Source organism: Polypterus senegalus, chromosome 5 (assembly GCF_016835505.1).
Source record: "Polypterus senegalus isolate Bchr_013 chromosome 5, ASM1683550v1, whole genome shotgun sequence".
In the NCBI taxonomy this organism is placed as follows: Eukaryota; Metazoa; Chordata; class Cladistia; order Polypteriformes; family Polypteridae; genus Polypterus; species Polypterus senegalus.
Window position 1 is genome coordinate 107468170 of NC_053158.1, and position 27865 is coordinate 107496034.

At 37.7% G+C, this 27865-nt stretch overlaps 1 protein-coding gene across 2 annotated transcripts in view; it reads right to left on the minus strand.

Annotated features, from left to right (window-relative positions):
- The window catches only part of zcchc2 (zinc finger, CCHC domain containing 2), a 159339-nt gene that overhangs the window by 51646 nt on the left and 79828 nt on the right, over nucleotides 1–27865 (minus strand). For both annotated transcript variants that reach the window (XM_039753206.1, XM_039753205.1), the window contains exon 5: nucleotides 2413–2473. In XM_039753206.1, the coding sequence (XP_039609140.1) occupies nucleotides 2413–2473 (61 nt within the window). The remainder of the gene's footprint in view (nucleotides 1–2412; nucleotides 2474–27865) is intronic.

Below are 27865 nucleotides of genomic sequence, written 5' to 3' on the forward strand. Positions count from 1 at the left end.
TTAGCAAGACCACTTTAACATCTTTATCTGCCTTTGGCTTGTTGACCAAGCATGGAAAAAAGTTTCTTACAGGAACATGCAATCCACTTGGAGGAAACTGTGGCTGAAAAGCATTGCAGAGCGGGACTTTGAAAGCTTTGCATCAGAAGATGAGCTTGTACTGGAGGATATGGTTTCACTGAGCAAGTCCATGGCTTTGGAGGTCTACAATGAGGATGTCAAGGAGTTGATAGCAGACCATGATGCGGAGCAGACTACTGCAGAATTGCAAGAACTGCACAGGGAGCAGCTGCAGCACATTGAAACTGAAGCTGCGGATGAGGAGGAGGAGGAGGAGAGAAGGGATGAAATCTCCAGCACGGAGATTAAGAAAATGCTCACAAGAAAGTAGCAACAGAGTAGTGATAAATATGTTTAATGATCATGCAATGGCCCATTTCAGGCAAGTGGCCTAAAGAGGCAAAAAACAAGAGAATCATCCCCAGGGGGGCAGCTACCGGACATCTTCATGGAAAGTGACTCCCCTTCCTAACAGTAAATTCTCCATAAATCCTCCTTTCCTGCCACTTTTAGTATGCCACCAGCTTGCATCATCACAGGTAAAGTGTAGTTACAGTATGTAAATTGTCATTTCTATTTGTTTTATGTGTTTGATTTTAATGTGTGTACTACTGTATTGACTTCAATGGTTTTGTTTAAATGATTTTATTATATGTAGGAAGGTAAAGTAGACTAGATAGGTTTACATAAATATAGTCTATTTAGTTGCCATCAGCTTGCTACAATAGTTAAATTGTCATTTCTGTTTGTTTTATGTGTTCATCTCTTCTTTACATTGATTTCAATGGTTTTAAAATGACTTTTAATCACTAGTTATGTACATATATAGGTATAAATAAGCAATCATTTGGAGTTACAGAATGGATCAATCCTATTTAGGTTACTTCTTATGGGGAAATTTGAATGGAAACTCAACCAAATTGAAACTCGACCAGCCTTATGGAACGGACCAAGTTAGTGTCCTGAGGTACCATTGTACTTCTTTTTAATTTTCCTTTGTATGTATTGTCTTCCTTGCTAGCATCTGTGTCTGCCAGTCAGTTAACATGTCTCTCTTTGACCATTTTATACAATAAAAGACAAAGCCCTTAATTTACTACCTCACAAATTACAGGTCATAATGAATGTACATGTGTATATTTTCCTTAATTTTTGATTTACATCATTTACGCTGGTTCTCCAGTCAAATAGTCACAGTGTAGAGCACAGAAAGCAGAGTATATCTAACCTTTTAAATCCTGTATTAATATAAAGAAGTAAAGTTAGTTCTTCAGTCTAATGGCATCTATTTGTATGTGTGGTCTAAGATAAATAATGAAACAAAGCAAAATATAATACAGTGCACTGGCTACTCAAGATAAAGCCAGTTCTTGAAAAAGAATTACAAAACAAATCTAAGAATTAAATGTAAATTATTTTACTACAGGTTCTGTTAATCTACAAAGGCACACAATGCTCATGAAGAAAAGCCATTTCCTGAACACTGCCACATACCATCTTTAAAGATTCGAGTAAACACTGGTTAAAAGGGTAATATATAACTGAAGACAAATATGATAAACATTGTTATAGACATTAGTTAATCTTTTAGAATTTTTTTTTCTGTAGATATTTGTGTTTGATCACTGACACACAGAATTTGGGAAACATTGCAAAAGTTGAACACTGCAAGGTGGTAAACTGCTGTTTCTTAACGCAACAAGACACACACTACGGTAATGGGATCAGACAACACAAAAGTGTAACTTTAAATCATTCAGAACAGATTTTCTCAGACATTAGGATACTTGATTCACCTGCTAAACAAAAACACAAATTTAAAATAAAATGGCCAGTGATGAAATTTAATCCATAACTGATACGCAAAAGTGAAAAATGGTTGTTTTTTTAATTCCTAATGGTAACATTTCAGCAGCCAAGATTACGTGAAATGGATAGATGAGGGCTTACATGCTGTGTGGATGTCTCCCTTCTGGTTTGATGTGAATTACTGGTTAATGTTGTTGTTTGACCACTGACAAAGTGTAAGTATTTTTGGGGTGAAAGTGCGTTTTGCGAAACAGTAAGTCTTAATTTTCTTGCTTTATAGTCATTCTGGTGTGTGTTCAGACCAAAGTGTGTGTGAGCATTTATTTGCTCTCTTATCTACCTATTTATGTGTTTATTTAAAGACTTTCTATAAAAAGCCAAACTGGGGACAAATTAAGTTCTTTCTATCGGTCTCAAAGGCATGTAGGATAACAGTTCAGTTGTATTCTTTGTTTGTGTATTTGAATTATTCCTATTAGCGGTTTGATAAATCAGTAAGTTGCACAACCTTATATGTTAATACTCACTCACTGGTATTCTTACCTTAAACTGGGGCTTTTGCTGCCTTGTTTCTTACGATGACATAACATGAAAGGCTCCAGATCTACAAGAGAAAAGAAGTTTTGTTTTCATCAGAACTCTTAAATCAGTCTGCTGAATGGCCTTTTAAAAAGGTGGAGACAATGCCACAAAATATACAAGTCTCCGAACACAATAAATAAATCTGGTGTTAGGTTTGCATTTTGATTATACAAGGTAAAGAAATCAAGACAAAAGAAAATTATGACATTGTTTCTAAAAATACTGAAGTTTATGGATAAGTAGGCACAATCCTCAGGCACAGCACAGGGCTTACCTGAATAATTTAAACTTTTCTACCATAAATAACAAATTTTACAAAGCAAACAATACCATGGACTGGACTACATTTGTAATGCTACTGCAATAATCACAATTGCTTTCATATACAAAGCTGTAGTACTGCCATTTTCTGTCTGCAACCCCCCCAAACACCACAACACTTACAAGAAATAATGTAGTGAATAACCGAGTATATCTTGATTTAGATGTAAATATAATCAGATGTACTCAATTAGGATAACATCCAACTTATTCCAAATTTAAACTATTTACTTCAAACAAAAAATGATGACTGACGTGGATATTCTCATCTGCTTTCCACCAAACAATTGTCTTGCTGCATCACCCTGACCATGGCGACTCCCAAATACAAATCACAAAATGTTTTGATTTTTCACTAGTGTAAAGCAGCAATATCTAGTAAAATATATCCCAAAACAAATATGTAATTAACATTTACATGGGAAGGTGTTACCTTTTGTGGGGGAAAGAAGACTTTGGCACCAAGGATAAAATCTGGCTTTGAAACTACGATTGTTTATAAAACATTTTATTCACTAATTTCAAACATAACAAGTGTTTATCGCTTCCCATTCGCATTTTAAGTACACACATCTTTCTAAATAAGGGACTAAATAACTTGGTGCTCTTAGAAAGGATTTGTGAATCACTTGCTTAAATTTCAAATTTGATTGTAATTTTATAACCACCACAACCCTCACCAGGAAAAGTGGATAAGAGATGAGATGTTTATAATGTGAATAACTGCTCAGTATTTTAAGATGTTCATATTATATTCCTATCACCCTAAATTTATTAAAAATTGCAAAGATCATTTTTATACATAAATACTACCATAATGAACAGTTTACCCACTGAAAACTTTTAACAGTGTCCTAGTTCTTGCTGTTACTGTTGTGTAAATGTGGATTTCTGTACACACTGAGTCTATACAAAAAATAAGCTGTACTGAATTGCTTGTTCATACAATGTTAAAACATTTTTGTAATTTTTTTTAACTGTAGAAAAGAAAAAAAAAACAACCCAAATTGTATCTTTACTACTATAAACTATTTGAAATGATAGGGCGTGTTCGTCTCTGCAGTGATATCATAGCACAGTAATAAAATCAGTGTTCCTTAATGCTATAAATACGACACACATTTACACAATCATACCAATAAAATGGCAACATGGCACATTTAGAGAAACTTCATTTTGAATTCTAACCATGCCAAGATCATATACACAGAATTTGTACTATACAGATTGTATGTATTAAATTACACTGATTTGTTGGTGCACAGAAATATGATTGTGTTCGTATGAAGTCAGCATTAAACAATGTACAACACTTAAAAGTGGCTAGGACTGTACTAATAAAAGGCCCTTCTCCCATTAATCTTCAGCTGGAAACCTCCTAACTCACTATGACACGTGACATACAGACAGACTGACAATTATATGCCAGTTCTGAAGTAATGGTCACAACCTGGGAAAAAAAAAATTATCAGCCAGCAAAACTTAGAAGGAAATTATGTCTACAAAAACCATTGAACTTACAAGTATTGTGTACTGTTAAAATACACACACTTGAAAGTTGCAATATATACAGACAAAATGCTATCTATCTCAATTTTACAAAAAGACTAGGGGGCTCCACCCCCTGCTTGCCCACCCCTGGGTTTGGTTTACCGCATATACAGTTTAAAGAAATTTTTTGTTTCATGGGAATTATTACATATGCACTATTTTCACTTTTACTTTAAAACTTTTGCAGAAACAATACTTGTCCTTTATTTCCGGCCCCAGGCATGGTTATATCGCTTTCTCACAGGACATATAACGCTGCTCGCATTGTGAAGGGGATGCGGCTGAACACACACTAAGGAGGAGCAGTTGGATCATCCGCTGGGTTTCTGCTGCTGGCGAGCTGCATGTTTTGCTTGTCGTTAATTTAAGAGCTGGGAGCAAGTTAGGCATTTGTATTGCGTCATTTTTTTGAGCATTTCGAATTCCACTGCTTTCATGTCTAACCTGCTATGCATGTGTATAGCACCAACGTTTTTGAACGTCTTTATGAAGTACTACTTTGTCTTTAACTCGTTGTCTTTTAATTCTGAGCCCGATTGGACATGCTTTTTTTCCCAATTCCACTTGTTCCAGGCTGATTATTACTTTCATTATTTTCTGAATTTGCATCTAGTTTATTATTTTTCTTTTTTGCTTTTTTCTTCTCTCCAACGCTTTTGAGTCTCTTTTCTCCGCACTGCTCTTTCTTCTTCTCTTAGTTGTTGACTATTCATCTATAACGTATTGTCCTTATACTCTTTATATGCGCTAAGAGCCCAGGATCTGTGTGTGCTCAAAGCCTTTACATGACTGAGTATTTTGCTGCCCGTGGTCTTATTTGATATTGGATCTAAGTAGGACGTGTCTTGCAAGAATCTCATGTTCTACGTCCCCACAAGACAGTCTTGGGTCAATCTCGTGGCACAAAGTCTCATGTTTAAGGTCCCCGCAAGACGCTCCGTGGCCAATCTCTTTCGACTCGCGGGTCTTTTAAGTGTCTTCCGTGATCTTCACGTGAAGATCACGTCTCGTCTCCCTAGACTTTCCCTCCCAGGATTTTTTTTTATAATAGAGAGATAGTTTGTGGATATATGCAAAAAATGACTTACTTAATCCAGTGAAGCAACTGGATACATAGTATGATTTTACCACAGTGTAAAGATCAATTTGTTTGGAACAGAGTTATGTCAGAACATTAATAACACTTCATAACAGTATAATATTTTGGAAAATAAGTGTAAATTGATGATTACTACTGACACCCTACACACACATAGCGTCTCTCATGTTAATTCAGCAAAAACAAGCATATACATACAACTCCTCCAATGGTATATGTAATAGATGACTACATGCAACATGCATGGGTTGAGCCTCTTTGTGCACAACTTCATATTAAAATGTACATTATGATATTGTGGAATTAATACATTTTCAACTCATGTTATTCTTGTTAATTATATTTATAAGCTAAGCCTGTTGGTTATTATTTGGTATAGTTAAAACCTTAAATACAAGCTCAAGAAGTTTACTAATTTCAACCAATATACAAAAAATACAAACGCTCAATGCATAGGCACACGAGGGAGGACCTAAAAATTCATGGAATTGATCAGTAGCACGAGAACAGGGTGAAGTTACTAACATGTCGCTAGGTAGAATATGCCTACAGTCTTGTTAATCAGTCTGCCAAGCGGCATTATGCCGAGCTAATCGAGATGCATCCAAGACAAAAAAAAACACAAACCATCAATTCATATCAAATAGCAAGATAATGGTGATCATGCTTTTCTGCGTTAATGGACTTATCAATAAAGAGTTTTGCCACAAACAGACAGCAATCAGTGACATTACACTGAACTGCTGAAGCATCTGCAGAAAGGCATCAGGCGATAAAAAAGTGTCTCAAGCAATACCACATGCAAAGTTGCATTTTGCACTGTGATAACACACCTGCCCACATGGCACTGACAGTCAACGATTTTGTCTTATTTATTTATTTATTTATTTATTTATTTATTTATTTATTTATTTAACAAAAAGCAGCATGGAGGTTGCTTTGTATCCCCAAAATTTACCAGATCTTGCTCCCTATGATTTATATTTGTTCCAAAAACTGAGACTGAAGGGAAAACATTTTGCTAATGTGTCAGAAATATAGAGAAAGAAAAAAATAAATCACAGGAGGCAGAAGACACAATAACAAAAAGGGAGTACTAGAAATGTATTAAGGAATGGAAGCAGCACTGGGACAAATATACTGCATCTCAAGGGGAATATTTTGAATGTCACTAAAATGGAATTGCTTTAAGCTGTATAATGAGTTTTTCTTTTAACAATTCCTGAAATTTGTGGATCATACCTTGTATATACTGTATATGTCAAAAAAACATCATTTTAAACTTAAATGAACATTCACCTTCAGATATTAATTTATTTGTTAAGGCTGGTACACAAGTGGTTTAAAAAAATAAACAAAAAGAAGGACTACAATACTCTTAAGAAAGTCAACAAAAGTTCTACCCACATGATATACCCAAGATACTTCTTTTCCTTCTTGGTTACATATAAGAAAAGACTTCCCAACTGGCTAATTCCAAACTTTATTCAAATCTAGTGAACACAGTAAATGTGAATCTTTATCAATGCTAAATGCTCAGTGTTCAGTAATCAAGGATTGATGTCTTTCTTCTGCCAGCAGAGTGGAAGGACCTGTAAATGGATCCCAATGTAAAGTTTCTCATTTTCCATCCTACCATTTCTAATTCTACTGGGATTAGCAGACATATTGAACAGACATGAGGCTGAAAGCTGAGCACCAATGATGCCTTAACTAGAGACATTTTAAGTAACTGCAAGTCTGTGTGCCACCTGAATTACACATCACCATTTTATCAGGTTGTATGGTTGCCAATAATCAAATGTACTTTGCATTTTGTTATTATTTATGAATATTATCAATAATACATTGTTTTATGTGTAACTTAACTCCTGCTTGTCTTTTTACTACATGTAATTGCCTAAGGTTATAGTTATATGGGATAGGGGATAAGTTATATACAATAATACCTTATAAAAAGAGGTCTGTGAGAATAGGCATTCTAAAGCTACATATTAATAATACAATAGGGGAAAGTAGAGCAATATATTATATTATATATATATATATATATATTATTTTCCTAAGACAAAACACCATCTATGCAATTTCATTTTTCAGAAACAAACATTTAAAAAAAATCTTTTACAAATAAGCAAATATATACCCCAATCATCCACAATATTAAAACCACTAACAAGTGAAGTGAATGACATTGCTTATTTTAATTACAATGCCACCTGTCAAGGAGTGGAATATTTTAGACAGCAAATGAACAGTCAGCTCTTGAAGGTGATGTTTTGGAAGTAGGAAATATGGGCAAACACGAGGATCTGAGCGACTTTGACAAGGACCAAATTCTGATGACTAAACAACTGGGTCTAAGCATCTCCAAACTGGCAGATCTTACTTTTTGATTTTTTTTTTTTTGATTTGATACACTTTATTAATCACAGAGGTGGAACTGCTTGTTTGCATGACCTTTAAAGGTCAGAGATTAGGGTGAGCCATTGTATAGCACTGGAGCAATTTTCAGGTTAAAGCCTTGGCTCAAGGGCCCAACAGAGTAAGATCCCTTCTGGAAGTAAAGGCTTACAAGACTTAATTATCTGCTGCTAATGTCTTGGTGCCAAATACCAAAGGACGTCTTTAGAGGTTTTGTGGAGTCTGTGCCTCAATATGTCCGAGCTGTTTTGGCAGCAAAAGGAGGACTTACACAGTATTAGACAGGTGGTTTTAATGTTGTAGCTGATTAGTATAAATAAATAGGCAGCCAGTGCTGCATAGTGGTTAAGGCTTTGGACTTCAAACCCTGAGGTTATGGGTTGAAATCCCACTGCTAACACTGTGTGACCATGACCAAGTCAAGTCAGTTCACCCTCCCTATGCTCCAATTGGAAAAACAAGAAAAATGAAACCAATTGTATCTCAAATGTCGTAAGTCACCTTGGATAATGGTGTCAACCAAGTAAGTAAATGCAAAATAAATAGATGAAGGGATTTCTACATAATCAAAAGACACATTTACCAAATGTAACTGGGCCCAGCTGGTATTCACAGTAATTTGAAGTCTGCAGTGAATGTCATGACTTGTCTGGTGTATCCTACCATTTAAAGGAAAATCAGGCTAATCAAATCTGAGTACAGTAATAATTGTCTGCAAAACTGAAAGTGGAAAACAAAACACATCTTCCTGACTGGAGATCTCTGAACACTCTTCTTTGCAGTGGTCTGAAGATTTGCCAGATTTTCCATGGGATGGAAATTCACCTGTGAAGGAAACCAGATGGTATACTAGTACCATCAGGAGTTGTAATGCCAAAAATAAACCCTTTAAAGGAGTGAAGTGCAATAGCTGAAAGGTAGGATGCCAATCTGGCAAACTAATCATTTAAAAATGAATATAGAAAGCTCATGTGTTCATCATTTCATAGAAAAACAATAATAAGTTAAGAAATTAACATGAAGATGTCAATTTTTCTGAGTATCTTAAAATTACCTCAGTTTTACTGGACTTGTTAAACTATATTAGGTTATTGACATGTTTACTTGCATGCCTGTTGGCAGAACAGGGCGTTTTGGGTTTTTTGGTGTGCTTTGAGCACTAAACATTTTAAATCAAGTTTTACCATTCTAATTTTATACAAGGAGTTTCACTCGAAAGAGGCCCCAAATATTCTGTTTTAACTTCCGTTAGGATGAAGCAATCTGAATCAAAAAAAAATCACTATATACCCTGATGTATTCAATGCTGGAATTGATTTCTGATTTCTGCCAGACGCATTTCAACCCATTTGTGATAAAAATTCAAATGCTTACACTTCCCAAACGTTTAACAGCGGAATAGCTAATTCTGCAGGTCTGCAAAAAATAATTTTGTATACTTTTTGGGACAGTGCCCCATCTGTGACACACACGTAATTTTTCCCAGGAATTGTACCTGTGAGACAGACTCCCAATTTAACAATAGTTTGATTCATTGCTTTCTACGATTCCCACTCAAATCCACGATTAAACCACCTGACACCCTGCTGACCTGCAGATAACTTTTTATGAGGGGGGCAAATGAGCAAGTTTCTGTTACTCCAGGGATGGTGGCTGACCTAGGAAATTAACTCTTCATCTTTACAAACCAAGATGAAATGGATGTTCTTGATAGTTTATCTATGTACCAATTGCATATTTTGTACATTTACTAATTAAACCACGCTCCTTCCAGTGGTATAATTCTTTCTGTGGTAGACTTTTTCATACATGAGCAACATGCATTTGAAATGTAGATGTGAAATGCTATTCTTTTCCATTTTTAAATGTCTTATAAATCAAAAAAATTTGTTTACTTTTAGACAGGCAGGTAGTTGTTAAAAAAGAACTATAATACGAATAATATTTATTGAAACTCTAATGATATAATGTTGTTTAGTGTGGACATATTACAGGACAAAGTTGCCATAAAGCACAAAAGAAATTTGTATAAAATTTTCAGCATTTCATAAATTGGCAAATATGCAATGGTGAACCAACTATTTTAGAAGTTAAAGACATCTAATACTAAACAATAATCTGTGAAAATGCCATTCAACTAACAGTAACAGTTCAAAAGTTATGACTTATGGAACACTGTCATTTTTAGTAGCACTCGATTTTTCAATAAAATTAATCCCATACTCTCCCCCAAGTCTCAGAAACTAATGAACAATCAAGCCTAAAATTTAGCCCAATAATTATGGAGTACGCTGGCATTACTTTCAGCAAGTATGAAGATTAAAAGCTGACAATTTTCTATTCAAATTTGTTTTCTACTTGTAGAACTCTGTATCTACTAGCACTTAATTCCCACGTTCCTTCTGTAAATAATATAGCTTGTATGAATATAGTTGATTGTTTCATGTAAACTGCTGACAAATTTACAAGTCATTACAAAATCAGCTGCAGTGACCACTGAGGTACAATTTGTTCATTTGACTAAGATTTTTTTTTAAGACCCCACCCCTTCCCAACTGAATGCAAGTGCAGATTTCATGTAATGATGTGTAAAATGATTTTTTTTTAGCTATTCATTTCATTCAGTTCACCAAAATGAATCAAATCTTTGAATCACTGATTCATTCACTTGAAAAACAACAATAAGCTATATTCTAGTTAAAAAATCTTCAATAGCATTAGAACAATGTAACAACGTTAACCACCAAACAATACCAACAAAATGAAAAGCAAGCAACAAAATAAGTAATTCACACCTACTACTTTTACTACTAATAATAATAATAATAACCCTCTTTACTGAATTTTAACAGTAAATAACATTTCAATAATAAATAGAAAAAAAGTCATACAAATAAAACCTTAAAATAGTACACACATCATGATAAAAATGTAAGAACATTGAAATATGACTAAATAAAATTGAGTTTATATCCTGTCCTTTCTGATGCAATGTCCCATACATACTGTATATTATAAGTGATGTGATGGGTGGCCTCGGATGGAGGCACTGTCCTGATAGAGTCTACATAGACACCTGGAGAGGGCGTCAGCCTGGCACCTCCCTGTCCCCTCTTCGTCTTTGTTTTGCAGGACAGAACCGTTGACCCAATGACATTGACTCCCCATCCATCAGAACAGCAGCCCTCGCAGGACAGGTCACCCCACAAGGCTCAGCTGAGGGAGGGGCAGTGTGACGGGCAGCATCAGTCATTACACAGCTGGATGGAAGGACGGAGGGAGAGAGCATCTCCGAGGCTCTACCTCCCCTGGGACGCTAGAGGGCAGCACTCCTGGGAGGCTGTGGCACCAGGCACGCTGGGAGCTGGAGTTTGGTACAGCCCTGTTGGGTTCCATAGGGGCTGCCAGGGGAGCTACAGAGTCCTATAGTGGATTTCCACCACACCTGGGAGTGATTCCAGGTAATACTGAAGAGCCACCTGAAGCACTGCCAGGAGCTGAATAAAAGGAGCTGCCTCACTCCATTTGAGAAGCCAGTCAGGAGGAAGTGGATGAAGCTTGCTGGGAGAGGAGTGAAGGCAGAGTGAAGAGAGAAAGAGAGGAGGAAAAGAGGACTGTGCTGTGGGCAGCAGAGAAAAGCACTCCCCAGATGTCCACGCATGTCCTGCCTGTCTGTGTCAGGGTTAGGGCAGCTGTATGCGCCCTGGTGGCCCACAGTGAATTGAACTAAGATTAAATTTACTGCACGTCTCTTGTCTGCAGTTCATCCCTCAGTTCAGTACAGAAACTGATTCTTTTGGGGAACTAGTTCAGCAAACTGTACTGCGGGTCTCTTGTGCGCAGTTTGTGAACAAACTTGCAGTGCTTCTCCAGACTAGTTGGGGCATACTGGTTCATTCAATCAGTCAGTATACTGAGACAGTCATAGACACTCAGAGTGAACTGACCAAGTCAGTCTTTGGCTAGTTGTCATCATGACCGTTTTGATGAAACAGTTTACTGATTATTTCCCAAAGACAGAAAGAAACCATTAAAGTGAAGTTAAGATAATTGCTCTGGAATGTTGCGGAAAACAATGTAAAACGTACCACACACGGTGAACACGCCAAAAAAGATTTGTTCTTTAATGTCACTATACCAGTACATTTGTTCAGAGACCAAGACAAGTACAAAAGAACTAGCTTGTTCGTTAATTGCATATCACTAGTTTCATGCAAGACAATTTTCCACGGACCAACCATCACATGTGTCATAAAAGGTGGCTTGTCTTTTAATGCAGGGTGATTGGCCTCTATGTGGTGAATCAGTCTTGAAGGCTTCACAGCCTCATTGGATAGCCACTCGCCACATATTATACACAGCAGGCTTACAGCATGTGAATCACCTGTCATGATAAACCTTTAATTTGAGTAGGACTCATGTATTTTCTTTTAAATGCAGTTTTCTTTTTGTTGGCAGTTTTACGGTTTCCTGATGAGAATAAAATATAACTTAACAGCCCATATTTTGTGCTACCTTTTTAGACAAAAAAAATAAATAAATAAAATAAATAAATAAAATCTAATCTTGAAATACATCTTAGGTACTCTGGTGTCCCTTTAAGCATTTACAGCTTCCTTAATCCAAGACTATATTTGTGAATGAGTCAATTCTAGTAAACTCTCCTTTTTTAGGTTATACTAGGGGGGCTTTGCCCCCTGCCAGCGGCCATCTCTCCAAAACCGTTCTTAAACGGTGATACATTGGGAAACAAGTAACAGCAACAAGAAGCTGTTGGCTTGCTGCTGCTGTGTGCCAGGTGATCTGTATTTCGTGCGGAGTATTGAACGTTTAAAAGCCTGTACAGCACCCAAATATTCGTTCTCTTTTCCCTGAGTAATATTTTCAGTTTGTTTTGCAGTACTGCGATCTTTACTCTCATTTTTTGAGACTTTCAAATTTTCCTACTTCCATTTTCTCTAACCTGCTCAGCATGTGTATCACGGGACTTGCGTTTGAAGGTTGTAAGTATGACGTGACTTGCCCGTCTAGCGTTAAGTGAAAGTGTCTCTGACTCTCTGTCTGTCTTCAAAAGATCACGTCTCATGCCCGGGAAAAAGTTTCGTCTTGTTGCAAGTTTTTTTTTTTTTTTGTATAATTGATATGTGAATGTGGTTAAAATCATCAATTTTAATCTGGTCCTATTTTTGCCCATCAAACTGGTTGGCTGAGTTACTATATGTACACTCTTGACACCTCATGGTTTTTATGTACTTGCTGCCACTGTTGGTCATAACAGTCTAAGACTGAAGCAGTTTGTTTGTGTGTGCATGCATGTGTACCAGAAATGCCTTTGCTGCAATTATAATGGATGGTCCAGCTATGTGGAATACTTTCTATTGCTTTTTGTGGCATAATTTTGCCATTTCTGAAGACTGAGTGTCCTTGTGTTGTGCTATGGATGGTATGTGCTCCAGCAATGACTGCATTGTCTTTGTCAACTGTAGGTTGGCAACAGTAATTAATTTGTTTTAGTCACCACACTCTACTAATCTTCAGGATTCCATTTGTGAGACAGCCTGGTATATGCTCAAAAATGGATGATAAACCTGTGCCCAGAATGGATTCATAGTTAAATTTAAAGTCAATTTCCAAACACTTTTACTAATTTTCAAAATACTACTACTAAAATATAAAGCTGTCAATGACCTAGCTCCCTCTTTCATTTACAAAATGTACAAATTAATAAAATTTTAAAGTAAGATCTGAAACTACGAAAGACAGAGAGAGAGAGAGAAGCTCAATGTAAAGGTTATTAATACTGGAGTTGTACGAAGAGAAAACTACCTTCACAGTCTATTAGGGGTATCACAAGTAACCAATTTGCTCAATGAACTCTAATAAAAAATTAAAAAAAAACCTCTTAATTAAATATTATATCCCAGAGTAATTGGGAAATGGCGTAAGGCAAAGCACTGATGAGGGTGCCAGAAAAGCCTCATAAAATGATAAAAGATTTGGGAGCATTTCACTTTAAAAGAAAATGCAGTTTTCCACTGTACAGTAGCTTCTAAAAAGATGACACCTAGGCTTCACCTAAGACTTGCTTGTATAGTTGTGGAGGGCCACTTAACCTATGGTTTTGAAAATCTGCTAGCTGTAGATTTTTCCAGCTATCCGTGTTTCATTCTCCAGGGTTAAATGATATAAAATGTATTAAATGCACATATGACCACATTCTGGAATAACAAAACTCTTGAATAATCGGAACACCACATGAAGGCAGCTGAAATATTTTCTCAACTTATACATATTGTTTGAATCCACTAACTTCAAGAAATTACAGTAAATTATTCAAAATCAACCTGACCAGGTTTTTTGCACATTTTGGGGGGTCTTTATGTACAGTATATCTGTAAAACAGAGAATGTGCTGGAATGTGTGCTTTGTAACCAAAAAAAAAAACAGAAAACAATATATATAAATAATATATAGTGCAACAATTTCCTGATTATGCGATGAAGTCCTTTGGTAAACCAAAGGAAACATACGCCCATGTGCTGACAGCTCAGACTGCCAGCTACACAGAAGGTTACCTGCTTGTACTTGGGACTGTTACAATAGCTGATAGGCAGGGGTCCGATTCAGGATATCTGACTGGAGGATCATATCCCTCAGTATGATTTGAAAACCAGTGGTTAAGCTGGGCTTCACCCCATCACAATATGTCACAAATAAGTACTGTGACCTGGACCTGAATGCTAAACTTGACCTTTTCTTTATGGTGTTTAAAGGTCTAACCTTTATCCAGTATAAACTCCATCAACCCTGCCAGCTCAGAGTTGGTAAGCTGTGAATACAAATAGGGTCACTAAAAAGCATGGAGAATGGTATTTTAACAAGCAGTGGTGATATTGAAATTATAAGTCAGTGCTTTAAAGGGAAAACCTTATATTTAGACAGTGACACAATTACTATTAGGCTGGATATCTACTCAGGCATACTGGTATTGAAATAAAGTAGACCTTTTCAGCATTACATCAAGAGCATTTAAAAAAAACAGACACATGGTATAAGAATTGCAGTACTTGCTTTATATATCCAACTCCCATTTAAGAAGTGGACAATTGGCTACTTAAGTGACTTCTAATCGGTGGATATGTCAAACTTGCAGAGTGTAATTGCTGATCTTTTTTGCCAGAGCATGTACATTTAAACAACTGAAAATTGATGGGCAAGTGACATATAGTGACTACATGCCACCCCTTCCTGCAAGTTGTACTCTCACCTTTCTGTGACAGTCAACTGGAGTGAGTTGTTGGGCATATTGCATTATGTAACTAGATACATGAAAGCATGCTGCCAGGATAAAGTTTGTTAAGAAGTACCGTATATCAAAAAACCTGTACAGTTTTGGAACAATGCCTTACAAATTATAATTGTGTTTATGTCCAAATACTTACAGACTGCACAGTCATCAAGTATAACACTTGATTACAATTTTTAACAGCGTTTTATTTAAAATACATTACTCTGTTATTCAAACATTCTAAACTTTAAATTATTACTAATACAATCACTATCAACAGCACTAGATCTAATAAATACATTGTAAATACTTAAGCAAAAATGATGTGAGAAACTACCTTTCAATTTTATTCAATCTCTTCAAGTAGTGAAGACATATCAGGTCTTGGACGCAAGTCTCGTACTTATTCATAGTAAGAGATGTTTACATAGTGCTTTGCGCCATACCAAAGTAGCTCAAAGCCAGCATTTTTTTTAACACTAGAATTACCAGAGCCTACGAAAAAACTCGTAATTCCGTCCCACCTTAAATCGCTTCTTAAAATCGTTCACAGCTCTCCACCAGCATCTTTTGTCATCGAAATGTGCTGATAAAAATCAGGCTGCAAGCAGCCGGCTGTTCCATCCCCCCACCGACTTAGAACGTGCACAAACTTCTCCCAGCTCATGCCTTGAATAGATCATTATTTGCAATACACGCATTTCACGTGTGTTCCGTTTCTACAGTAATCCGTGTAAACACATTTTTAAAACAGAAACGTTTTTCATATTGTAGTAGTAAATTACAAAATGTAAGCATAAACTATATAATGTATGAAGCCTGAAGTCCAAATATCAAACACTTTCACAAAAGGTACAAATATAACAGAACAAGTATACTTTTATTCAAAAATATAACTGCAGAAAAAAGCCACCTTAGCATGCTATATTGACACATACTTACTACAGCTCCTACGGTAGTGTAATGGTATCAGCCGCTGACTAGTATCCAAAAGGTCATGAGTTCAATCCCACATGGTTCAGTTTTGAGAAGTAAATTGCTCTTATTCTTACTATTTTAGAATAAAAACATGCATTTGATTTCAGTGTGTAACAGCCAGTGTAATTTATGATACTTGTAAAGGTTAGTGTTTTTTTTTTTATTCACTTTTCATTCTCTTAGTCATGTTCAGGATTCTTCCCTACCCCCCATCTGAGAATGCGGTTTTCACATAAAGACGCGCTGTAGCTCTGCAGCGTACTTGTGACTGCATTCTCGTACCAATGCTTGCGAACTGAAGTGTCTGCGTGCAATTTTCGTGGCATTACAAGTCTATTTTTTTGAGCATGCCCGTGTCGCTCAAACACAGGAACATATGTTGGTGTACAAGAATAAAAAACAAGTGCACTTTTATTCTAGACTATAAGTGAAGAAAAAATAAAGCAAGTTACAGTAGGCGGTTGATACGACAGCTTGCGTGGTGCAATGCTAAGAACTGCTGATTTCGATCCGTGCTATATAAAATCATCACATTCAAATATTAATAATTTCCACACACCCTTCCTACATTCACGACATGTGTACTTGTTGCAGTGTACATATCTCTCTGTGCTATGGTTCCTATTACACTGAATGAGCACCTGACATTGTACTTTCTTCCCTATATAAATAACATTCGAGTATAGCGCGTCTCCAAATAAATCACATTTGAGTTATAGCGCGTCTTTATGTGAAAACAGCATTGTCAGATTTGGGGGGGATCGTGAACGCGACTGAGAGAATGGAACTGAATAAAAAAAAAGACTGAAATCAAATGTATGTTTTATTCTAAAATAGTTAAGTACATGCAATATTATTTGAAAACGAACAGCGTCAGATCGGGTTTGAATACACGCTGCGACGCTGAACTCCCTGTCTATCTAGTAATAACAGTAATTTTATTATTATATAAGAGCTTCCCTGTCTGCCTATCATATAGTGCCTTTCCTTCCTACCTATCTATATATCTATCTTCTTAGCTGTTTTTTATATATCTATTATACAGTGCCTTCCCTGTTTATTTATATATCTAGTGCCTTCTCTGCCTGTTTGTCTGTCTGATTGCATATAGCGCCGAACTTACTGCTCTGTACTGTTCTGTCCTATGCATGTCCTGGAGTACAAAAGAAACAGCACCATACAGCAACATGTGCGAACTGGCAAGATCGGGGAAAAAACACGCAGTCACTGATTACAAACCGCAAGATGAATGAAACAGACAATATATGTAAAAACATCATCACACTAATGCAATATTATTTGAAAACGAACAGCGTCAGATCGGGTTTGAATATGCGCCCGATCTGACGCTGTTTGTTTTCAAATAATATTGCATGTACTGTGCGTTGAAACTGCTGCACTGAATAAGCTGACTCCTTCTGTAACAGCGTCAGCGTGTATTATTTTTGAATAAAAGCATACTTGTTCTGTTATATTTGTACCTTTTGTGAAAGTGTTTGATATTTGGACTTCAGGCTTCATACATTATATAGTTTATGCTTACATTTTGTAATTTACTACTACAAAATGAAAAACATTTCTGTTTTAAAAATGTGTTTACATGGATCACTGTAGAAACGGAACACACGTGAAATGCGTGTATTCCAAATAATGATCTATTATTTCCACTCTAAAACTCCACTTCACTCCCAGATACTCAATCAAGGCATGAGCTGAGAGAAGTTTGTACACGTTCTAAGTCGGTGGGGGGATGGAATAGCCGGCTGCTTGCAGCCTGATTTTTATCAGCACATTTAGATGACAAAAGACGCTGGTGGAGAGCTGTGAACGATTTTAAGAAGCGATTTAAGGTGGGACGGAATTACGAGTTTTTTCGTAGGCTCTGGTAATTCTAGTGTTAACCCAATTTTCCAGCACAGTGTCACTAGAAACTACACCCAAAACCTGTCAAAAAGGGCATCTCTAGAATGTAACCAACTATTAAGGGTAGTTTATACAAAATAGTTAAAGAAAATGGTACACACAGAGCAAAGAGGACAGCAGCAAATTTCAAGTGAAAAGCAATATTTAAGTCATGTTTCTTTAACACGTTTTTTTATATGTAGCTTTTAAAAAGGAAATGTTTTCCAATTGCAAAGTCTGATAAGAAATGCAATACCTCTATCAAGGCAATAGGACAAAAATCTATAAGCAGTATGTCCAAACACTCAGCCAGTACCAAAATGGGGGTCATAGCTCATGACAGGAGTAGGCCAGTAGTCAGCAGCCATTATAAACTTTGAAGAATATAGAATTATATTAGTAGTTATTCAGATTCAATAGAAAATTACCCAGTTATCTGTGGCACATGGGGCTAAACCATTTTCTAATAATTAAATCTTATTATCCATTTTGCTTAAATATTCTCTTTATTACTAGGATGAGAGAAAAAAGAAATCAAAGCCTCTAAAAAATGAGCACAGCTTCTAAAAGAAAAAGGAAACTTTCCAGTACTTGTAGTTTACATAATAAAAACTTATAGAAGTCTGACTAATCTAATAGGATGGTGGAAAAACGAGTGAATAAAAAGCAAGAAGTAATGTAAATAAACAGATCCTAGCTAATCACATAGTCAGAAATGGTAAGTAAATGCCATAACAATTTCGTAATGAGGAAAGAGTCAGAACTGTTAAGCATTCTAGAAACTAAGAAAAAAATTAACTACATCGCAGAACTGAAGAAGCAAGACAGGTTTATGAGTCAGTTTAACACACCCAGAAGGTTGTTAATATTATCCATGTAAAGGTGGGTTGGCTACAGTTATAAAAAGGTATTTTCAGGAAACGAATTTCATTTTTGGTGTAGTTGGAGTAGAGCCTGTAGTTATTGTGTGCCACAGTAGAAATTGTATTCCCTTTCAAAGATACCTGAACATGAAGTACACTTTTTTTCTAACCAAAAAAAAACAAAAAAAAACAACATGGTTGGAAAACAACATATGGCACTAGATGAATATTTCTAGTTTGCATTTTAAAAATGTTAAATATAAAGGGATGTTTTGTTCAGACTGTGTAATGTGCTAATGAATCCAAATTTTGAGTAGTCTGTGCTATCCTCTATTCACCAAACTACAAAAAAATGTAGAAGCTATCCATAAACATTAAAGACATTCTGGGACTAAAGGGCATGTCCTACTCTGACTGGCTAAATGAATTACAGACAGAACATTGCATGGGAACCGAATCCAGATCTTCAGAATTGTAAAATGCATTAATTAAGTTAATCCATCTGAATTCTTTCTATTTAATAGCAAATAATTTACTGGAGAACACTGGAGGGATTTAAAGAGAACTGCAATTAAGGGAGAAGGCAAGAAACACTTCTTTACACAAAGAATTAGGAATCTGCAACAGCTTCGCCTGGGAAACAAGTTCAAGATAATGAGCGTCAGTTATTGTGCCGTTGGTTAAATGTAGTACTATGTAACTAAGTAAAATGGGCAATCAGTAGAAATAATGTGAAATTTTAGTATATACAGGGTGAGGCAGAAAGGATGGACGTCTTTAAAATGGCTAGAACTCGCCACTAGGTGAAGTGACAGATGTGCAGTAGGTGGCGTTAGGTTCGCAAAGTCTTAGCATTTTTTTATTTTCTTTTTAGTTGAAGCCATGAAGCCGTGGACGATAGAACACCGGGTTTTTGCGTACGACTGTTTTGTCAAGAACAACCAATCTATTACTGCAGTTCAGCATGAGTTTCGTTGCCATTTCAATATCCACAGAAATAAAGCTGTTCCCGCTCGTAACACTATCCAACATTGGGTTAATGCAATTCGTACACGAGGTACACTAATGAACAAAAGACCGCCGGGGGCTACACGAACGCCATGTACCCCTGAAAATGTGGAAAGCGTACGACTAGCCATGCTGCACAGTCCAAGTCAATCTGCTCAGAAGCATACTTCTGAACTTGGCCTCAGTAATCGTTAGGTAAGGTGTATTTTGCATTTAGACCTGCATTTCCATCCCTACAAATTGTCAAATGCTATTTCAATATGAACTCAAATCTTTCAATAAATTTCTTTGTAAGAAAAAATTAACAATTTTGTGATTTTGTAAAAAAACTTCCATCCTTTCTGCCTCACCTTGTATTTATCATCATTATTAGAGGTTTGATTTTCATTTGATGGTGCCATTCACTAACATGAAGAGTGAGGAGCAGAGCACAGAACAGTAGCTTCAAGCACTGCGACAATTTTGGTGGTTACTCCATTAGAAATTCAAATGCCACCATCTAAGACCTATGTTTCTCCATTGGAGTTTGCAGCACCACAACTAAAGAGTAAGGGATGGGGGATAGTGGAGTGTTTTCTCCCTTAATGTTTTAAGCACTGTGACTGAAATGAGGGGATGGAAGAGGGGTCAGTCAGTTTTTAGTCCCACAACCGGGGAAGTCAACAAAGCAAACCAGATAATAACTAAGATGATAGCCGGTACATATCTAAGAGTGATTGTAGTCAATAATAAAAAAGCAGCATTTGCTAACCATTGAGCTCTGTATCTTCCTCGAGCTTCCCCAAACTTTCACTTTCATTTCATAATGTAACTCTCTCTCTCTTTTTTCCAAAGCTCCCATATGCACAAGAACAGGCTTGAAATGTGCATATGCAACTTCCCATTCAAACGTCAGGATTTATAAAAGAAAATGACAACACTCTTGATCAAGCAGGGAAATGCAGCCAAACCAGCTAAATGATGACTCGTGCACATAATTTACATCACTGTGCCATTATTAAATTTGTTTGTTTGTTTATTGTGACAAACATATTGCACCTCAGAAACTAAAAAAAATTTAATGTACAGTCTGTATTTTAGTTTCTTTTTTAAGAGGGCAAAAGCTGCATTCATTTGCACTGAAGAACCATGATATGCCTGGTAAGCATTGTGTCTCAGTGGCCTGGGTCAGTCCATGATTCATTTGCTTAAGGAAAATATTTTTAGCAGACGTTATGGCACTACTGTGTGGTGACTAGCTAGACACTCAGGGTTTCATATGGCCTGTAGTTTTCATTGTAACAGCAGTCACACTGTTACATGTACCAGGTACCATGTAATGTACCATTACACTGCAGCTCAAATCACCTCCATCTGAATCTGCACAGGTGCAGTTTCCACGTCGACAGCAAATAGGTTGCGAAACAACTCAAAATTCTATTTTTGTTCTTCAAAGTCACCAAAGCACCGTGCGAACTCAGTGCGCAGTGCGCTCAGTTTATCAGCAAAGTGCATATTTGGGAACACCGTTGTGCTGACTTGGTTCAACATTACTTGGCAACAGGGAAAGTGGGGCAAGTTGCACTGGTGCATTTGTGTCTCCCATAAAAGTAGCTTCACTTGAAATCACTTTGTGATTTTGCACGGGTAAAAACGTCTGCTGAAGTGTCAGATTCTTCTTTAACTCTTCTGCTTTCTGCATCTTGTGCATTGCATTCAGGTCTTTCAGGTTATCTTGATGTTTTGTCTCATAGTGCCGTCTTAGATTAAATTCTGTAATTACAGCCACATTAGCTCCACAAATGACACATGGGATTACCGGCAATGTCAGTAAACATATACTCAGCTTCCCATCGGTTTTTAAAGGCTCTATGTTCAGAATCACCTTTTGTCTTTGGTATCGTGTGGGCTAGCTTCGCAATAACTTGCAGCATCATAAACTAGATTTGATTAACACGGTAAGTGTTCGGCAAGGCAGCTGAAGCGCTGCATTATGGGATCTGTAGTTTATTGTGTTACCCGCGCCATTAATAACAATAATATATAAAATGATCTCGCGGGCCGGATATAATTACACGCCAGGACGGATGTGGCCCGTGGGCCTTGAGTTTGACACATATGGACTAAATAGAACTTGAAAAGATATATTTTTTCAAATGTGATCGCGCAATTCAGATCGAGTTGACGCGCACTACAGTACATCAAGCCCGCGTGCTATTGTGGTTTTGCCTGTGTGCCTCAATAAGTCATCCTCCCCTCGCTCTTACTTTTTTATTGTTCATCTAATGAATACACTGAGTATGGCTTTACCAAAACAATCATTGATCGTGAATAAAGTATCCATTATTCATAAAGCTTCAATTGGTGATCTGTCTTTCTGCGTTAACTGCATATTTTTTCATACGTCTCAAACCAAGGGGATGTGAGGCTAAAATGTATCAGGAAGCGCGCGTATATACTCAGTGCATCCCCTCTCGGGATCAAACCTTGAAGTCGCACTAGAGGCTAAGCCTCTACTATTAGCCACGTGTGGTTTGTCTATTTGAGCGTAGCAGTGTAATTCAGTTTTTGTTCAGCACTCTTTGGAACTGTTGCTTTTTGTCTGCGCACTGTGTCAGTTCACGTGAGCCGCTGAATATGGTTTTATATGTCACTCGCTCGCTTCTAATTGTTTCGCTGCCTTCTTAATTATATAATGCATGTTTTCTTCAGCGGTTTTTGGAGCTCTTCCTGGTTTTCTACGTACTGCGTGATTACATGGGAGGCGTGATGATGTCACACAAAACTCCGCCCCCCACGACTTTCGAGCTCAACTCCATTACAGTAAATGGAGAAAAATAGCTTCTAGTTATGACCATTATGTGTAGAAGTTCGAAATGAAACCTGCCCAACTTTTGCAAGTAAGCTGTAAGGAATGAGCCTGCCAAATTTCAGCCTTCTACCTACACGGGAAGTTGGAGAATTAGTGATGAGTCAGTCAGTCAGTGAGGGCTTTGCCTTTTATTAGTGTGTGTGTGTGTGTATATATTATATATATATATATATATATATATATATATATATATATATATATATATATATATATATAGATATATAGAGAGAGAGAGAGAGAGAGAGAGAGATATATATATATACACACATACATACATACATATATACAAACCGGATTCCAAAAAAGTTGGGACACTAAACAAATTGTGAATAAAAACTGAATGCAATGATGTGGAGATGGCAAATGTCAATATTTTATTTGTAATAGAACGTAGATGACAGATCAAACGTTTAATCCGAGTAAATGTATCATTTTAAAGGAAAAATATGTTGATTCAAAATTTCACGGTGTCAACAAATCCCAAAAAGTTGGGACAAGTAGCAATAAGAGGCTGGAAAAAGTAAATTTGAGCATAACGAAGAGCTGGAAGACCAATAAACACTAATTAGGTCAATTGGCAACATGATTGGGTATAAAAAGAGCTTCTCAGAGTGGCAGTGTCTCTCAGAAGCCAAGATGGGTAGAGGATCACCAATTCCCACAATGTTGCAGAAAGATAGTGGAGCAATATCAGAAAGGTGTTACCCAGCAAAATTGCAAAGACTTTGCATCTATCATCATCAACTGTGCATAACATCATCCAAGATTCAGAGAATCTGGAACAATCTCTGTGCGTAAGGGTCAAGGCCGTAAAACCATACTGGATGCCCGTGATCTCCGGCCCTTAAACGACACTGCACCACAAACAGGAATGCTACTGTAAAGGAAATCACAGAATGGGCTCAGGAATACTTCCAGAAACCATTGTCAGTGAACACAATCCACCGTGCCATCCGCCGTTGCCAGCTGAAACTCTACAGTGCAAAGAAGAAGCCATTTCTAAGCAAGATCCACAAGCTCAGGCGTTGTCACTGGGCCAGGGATCATTTAAAATGGAGTGTGGCAAAATGGAAGACTGTTCTGTGGTCAGACGAGTCACGATTCAAGTTCTTTTGGAAATCTGGGACGCCATGTCATCCGGACCAAAGAGGACAAGGACAACCCAAGTTGTTATCAACGCTCAGTTCAGAAGCCTGCATCTCTGATGGTATGGGGTTGCATGAGTGCGTGTGGCATGGGCAGCTTGCATGTCTGGAAAGGCACCATCAATGCAGAAAAATATATTCAGGTTCTAGAACAACATATGCTCCCATCCAGACGTCATCTCTTTCAGGGAAGACCCTGCATTTTTCAACAAGATAATGCCAGACCACATTCTGCATCAATCACAACATCATGGCTGCGTAGGAGAAGGATCCGGGTACTGAAATGGCCAATCTGCAGTCCAGATCTTTCACCTATAGAGAACATTTGGCGCATCATAAAGAGGAAGGTGCGACAAAGAAGGCGTCCCAGGACGATTGAACAGTTCAGAGGCCTGTATTAGACAAGAATGGGAGAGCATTCCTATTTCTAAACTTGAGAAACTGGTCTCCTCGGTCCCCAGACGTCTGTTGAGTGTTGTAAGAAGAAGGGGAGATGCCACACAGTGGTGAAAATGGCCTTGTCCCAACTTTTTTGGGATTTGTTGACACCATGAAATTCTGAATCAACATATTTTTCCCCTAAAATGATACATTTTCTCAGTTTAAACTTTTGTTCCGTGATTTAGGTTCTATTCTGAATAAAATAAAAGAAGTTGGCACCTCCACATCATTGCATTCAGTTTTTAATCACGATTTGTATAGTGTCCCAACTTTTTCAGAATACGGTTTGTATATATACATACATATATACATACATACATATATACATACATACGTACATATATTTACTCAGCAAAAAAAGAAACGTCCTTTATTCAGGACTGTGCATTTCAACAATAATGTTTTAAAGATCCAAATAACTTTACAGATCTTCATTGTAAAGGGTTTAAACAATGTTTTCCATGCATGTTCAATTAACCATAATCAATTAATTAACATACACCTGTGGACCTTAACAGCTTACAGAAAGTAGGCATTTAAGGTAACAGTTCTAAAAACGCAGGGCACTAAAGGGACTTGTCTACCGACTGTGAAAAACACCCAAAGAAAGATGCCCAGGGTCCCTGCTCATCTGCGTGAACGTGCATTAGGCATGCTGCAGGGAGGCATGAGGACTGCTGATGTGGCTAGGGCAATAAATTGCCATGTCCGCACTGTGAGACGCCTAAGACAGCGCTACAGGGAGACAGGAAGGACAGCTGATCATCCTCGCAGTGGAAGACCACGTGTAACAACACCTGCACAGGATCGGTACATCCGAATATCACACCTGCGTGACAGGTACAGGATGGCCACAACAACTGCCAGAGTCACACCAAGAACACACAATCACTCCATCAGTGCTCAGACTGTCCGCAATAGGCTGAGAGAGGCTGGACTGAGGGCTTGTAGGCCTGTTGTAAGGCAGGTCCTTACCAGACATCACCAGCAACAACGCCGCCTATGGGCACAAACCCACCTTCGCTGGACCAGACAGGAGTGGCAAAAAGTGCTCTTCACTGATGAATCACGGTTTTGTCTCACCGGGGGTGATGGACAGATTCGTGTTTATCGTCGAAGGAATTGAGCACGTCTGGGACCTGTTGGATCGCAGGGTGAGGGCTAGAGCCATTCCCCCCCAGAAATGTCCAGGAGCTTGCAGGTGCCTTGGTGGAAGAGTGGGGTAACATCTCACAGCAAGAACAGACAAATCTGGTCCAGTCCATGAGGAGGAGATGCACTGCATATATATAGTTTTTCACACCACTGTATGTGTGTATATATGTTTACCCCCTTCCTGATTTCTTATTCTTTTGCATGATTGTCACACAAAATGTTTCTGATCATCAAACACATTTAACCATTAGTCAAATATAACACAAAATGCAGTTTTTAAATGATGGTTTTTATTATTTAGGGAGAAAAAAATCAAAACCTACATGGCCCTGTGTGAAAAAGTAATTGCCCCCTTTACCTAATAACTGGTTGGGCCATCCTTAGCAGCAATAGCTGCAATCAAGCGTTTGTGATAACTTGCAATGAGTCTTTTACAGCGCTCTGGAGAAATTTTGGCCCACTCATCTTTGCAGAATTGTTGTAATTCAGCTTTATTTGAGGGTTTTCTAGCATGAACCGCCTTTTTAAGGTCATGCCATAGCATCTCAATTGGATTCAGGTCAGGACTTTGACTAGGCCACTCCAAAGTCTTCATTTTGTTTTTCTTCAGCCATTCAGAGGTGGATTTGCTGGTGTGTTTTGGGTCATTGTCCTGTTGCAGCACCCAAGATCGCTTCAGCTTGAGTTGACGAACAGATGGCCGGACATTCTCCTTCAGGATTTTTTGGTAGACAGTAGAATTCATGGTTCCATCTATCACAGCAAGCCTTCCAGGTCCTGAAGCAGCAAAACAACCCCAGACCATCACACTACCACCACCATATTTTACTGTTGCTATGATGTTCTTTTTCTGAAATGCTGTGTTCCTTTTACGCCAGATGTAACTTGACATTTGCCTTACAAAAAGTTCAACTTTTGTCTCATCAGTCCACAAGGTATTTTCCCAAAAGTCTTGGCAATCATTGAGATGTTTCTTAGCAAAATTGAGACGAGCCCTAATGTTCTTTTGCTTAACAGTGGTTTGCGCTTGGAAATCTGCCATGCAGGCCGCTTTTTCCCAGTCTCTTTCTTATGGTGGAGTCGTGAACACTGACCTTAATTGAGGCAAGTGAGGCCTGCAGTTCTTTAGACGTTGTCCTGGGGTCTTTTGTGACCTCTCGGATGAGTCGTCTCTGCACCCTTGGGGTAATTTTGATCGGCCGGCCACTCCTAGAAAGGTTCACCACTGTTCCATGTTTTTGCCATTTGTGGATAATGGCTCTCACTGTGGTTCGCTGGAGTCCCAAAGCTTTAGAAATGGCTTTATAACCTTTACCAGACTGATAGATCTCAATTACTTCTGTTCTCATTTGTTCCTGAATTTCTTTGGATCTTGGCATGATGTCTAGCTTTTGAGGTGCGCTTGGTCTACTTCTCTGTGTCAGGCAGCTCCTATTTAAGTAATTTCTTGATTGAAACAGGTGTGGCAGTAATCAGGCCTGGGGGTGGCTACGGAAATTGAACTCGGGTGTGATACACCACAGTTAGGTTATTTTTTAACAAGGGGGCAATTACTTTTTCACACAGGGCCATAAATATTATTTATTTCTCCCTAAATAATAAAAACCATCATTTAAAAACTGCATTTTGTGTTTACTTGTGTTACTTATGTATTACATATGTGTGTGTGTATATATATATACAGTATATATATATATATATATATATATATATATATATATATATATATATATATATATATATATATACTGCTCAAAAGAATTAAAGGAACACTTTTTAATCAGAGTATAGCATAAAGTCAATGAAACTTATGGGATATTAATCTGGTCAGTTAAGTAGCAGAGGGGGTTGTTAATCAGTTTCAGATGCTGTGGTGTTAATGAAATTAACAACAGATGCACTAGAGGGGCAACAATGATGAGCTAGAGATGACCCCCAAAACAGGAATGGTTTAACAGGTGGAGGCCACTGACATTTTTCCCTCCTCATCTTTTCTGACTGTTTCTTCACTAATTTTGCATTTGGCTACAGTCAGTGTCACTACTGGTAGCATGAGGCGATACCTGGACCCTACAGAGGTTGCACAGGTAGTCCAACTTCTCCAGGATGGCAAATCAATACGTGTCATTGCAAGAAGGTTTGCTGTGTCTCCCTGCACAGTCTCAAGGGCATGGAGGAGATTCTAGGAGACAAGCAGTTACTCTAGGAGAGCTGGAGAGGGCCATAGAAGGTCCATAACCCATCAGCAGGACCAGTATCTGCTCCTTTGGGCAAGGAGGAACAGGATGAGCACTGCCAGAGCCCTACAAAATGACCTCCAGCAGGCCACTGGTGTGAATGTCTCTGACCAAACAACCAGAAAGACTTCATGAGGGTGACCCAAGGGCC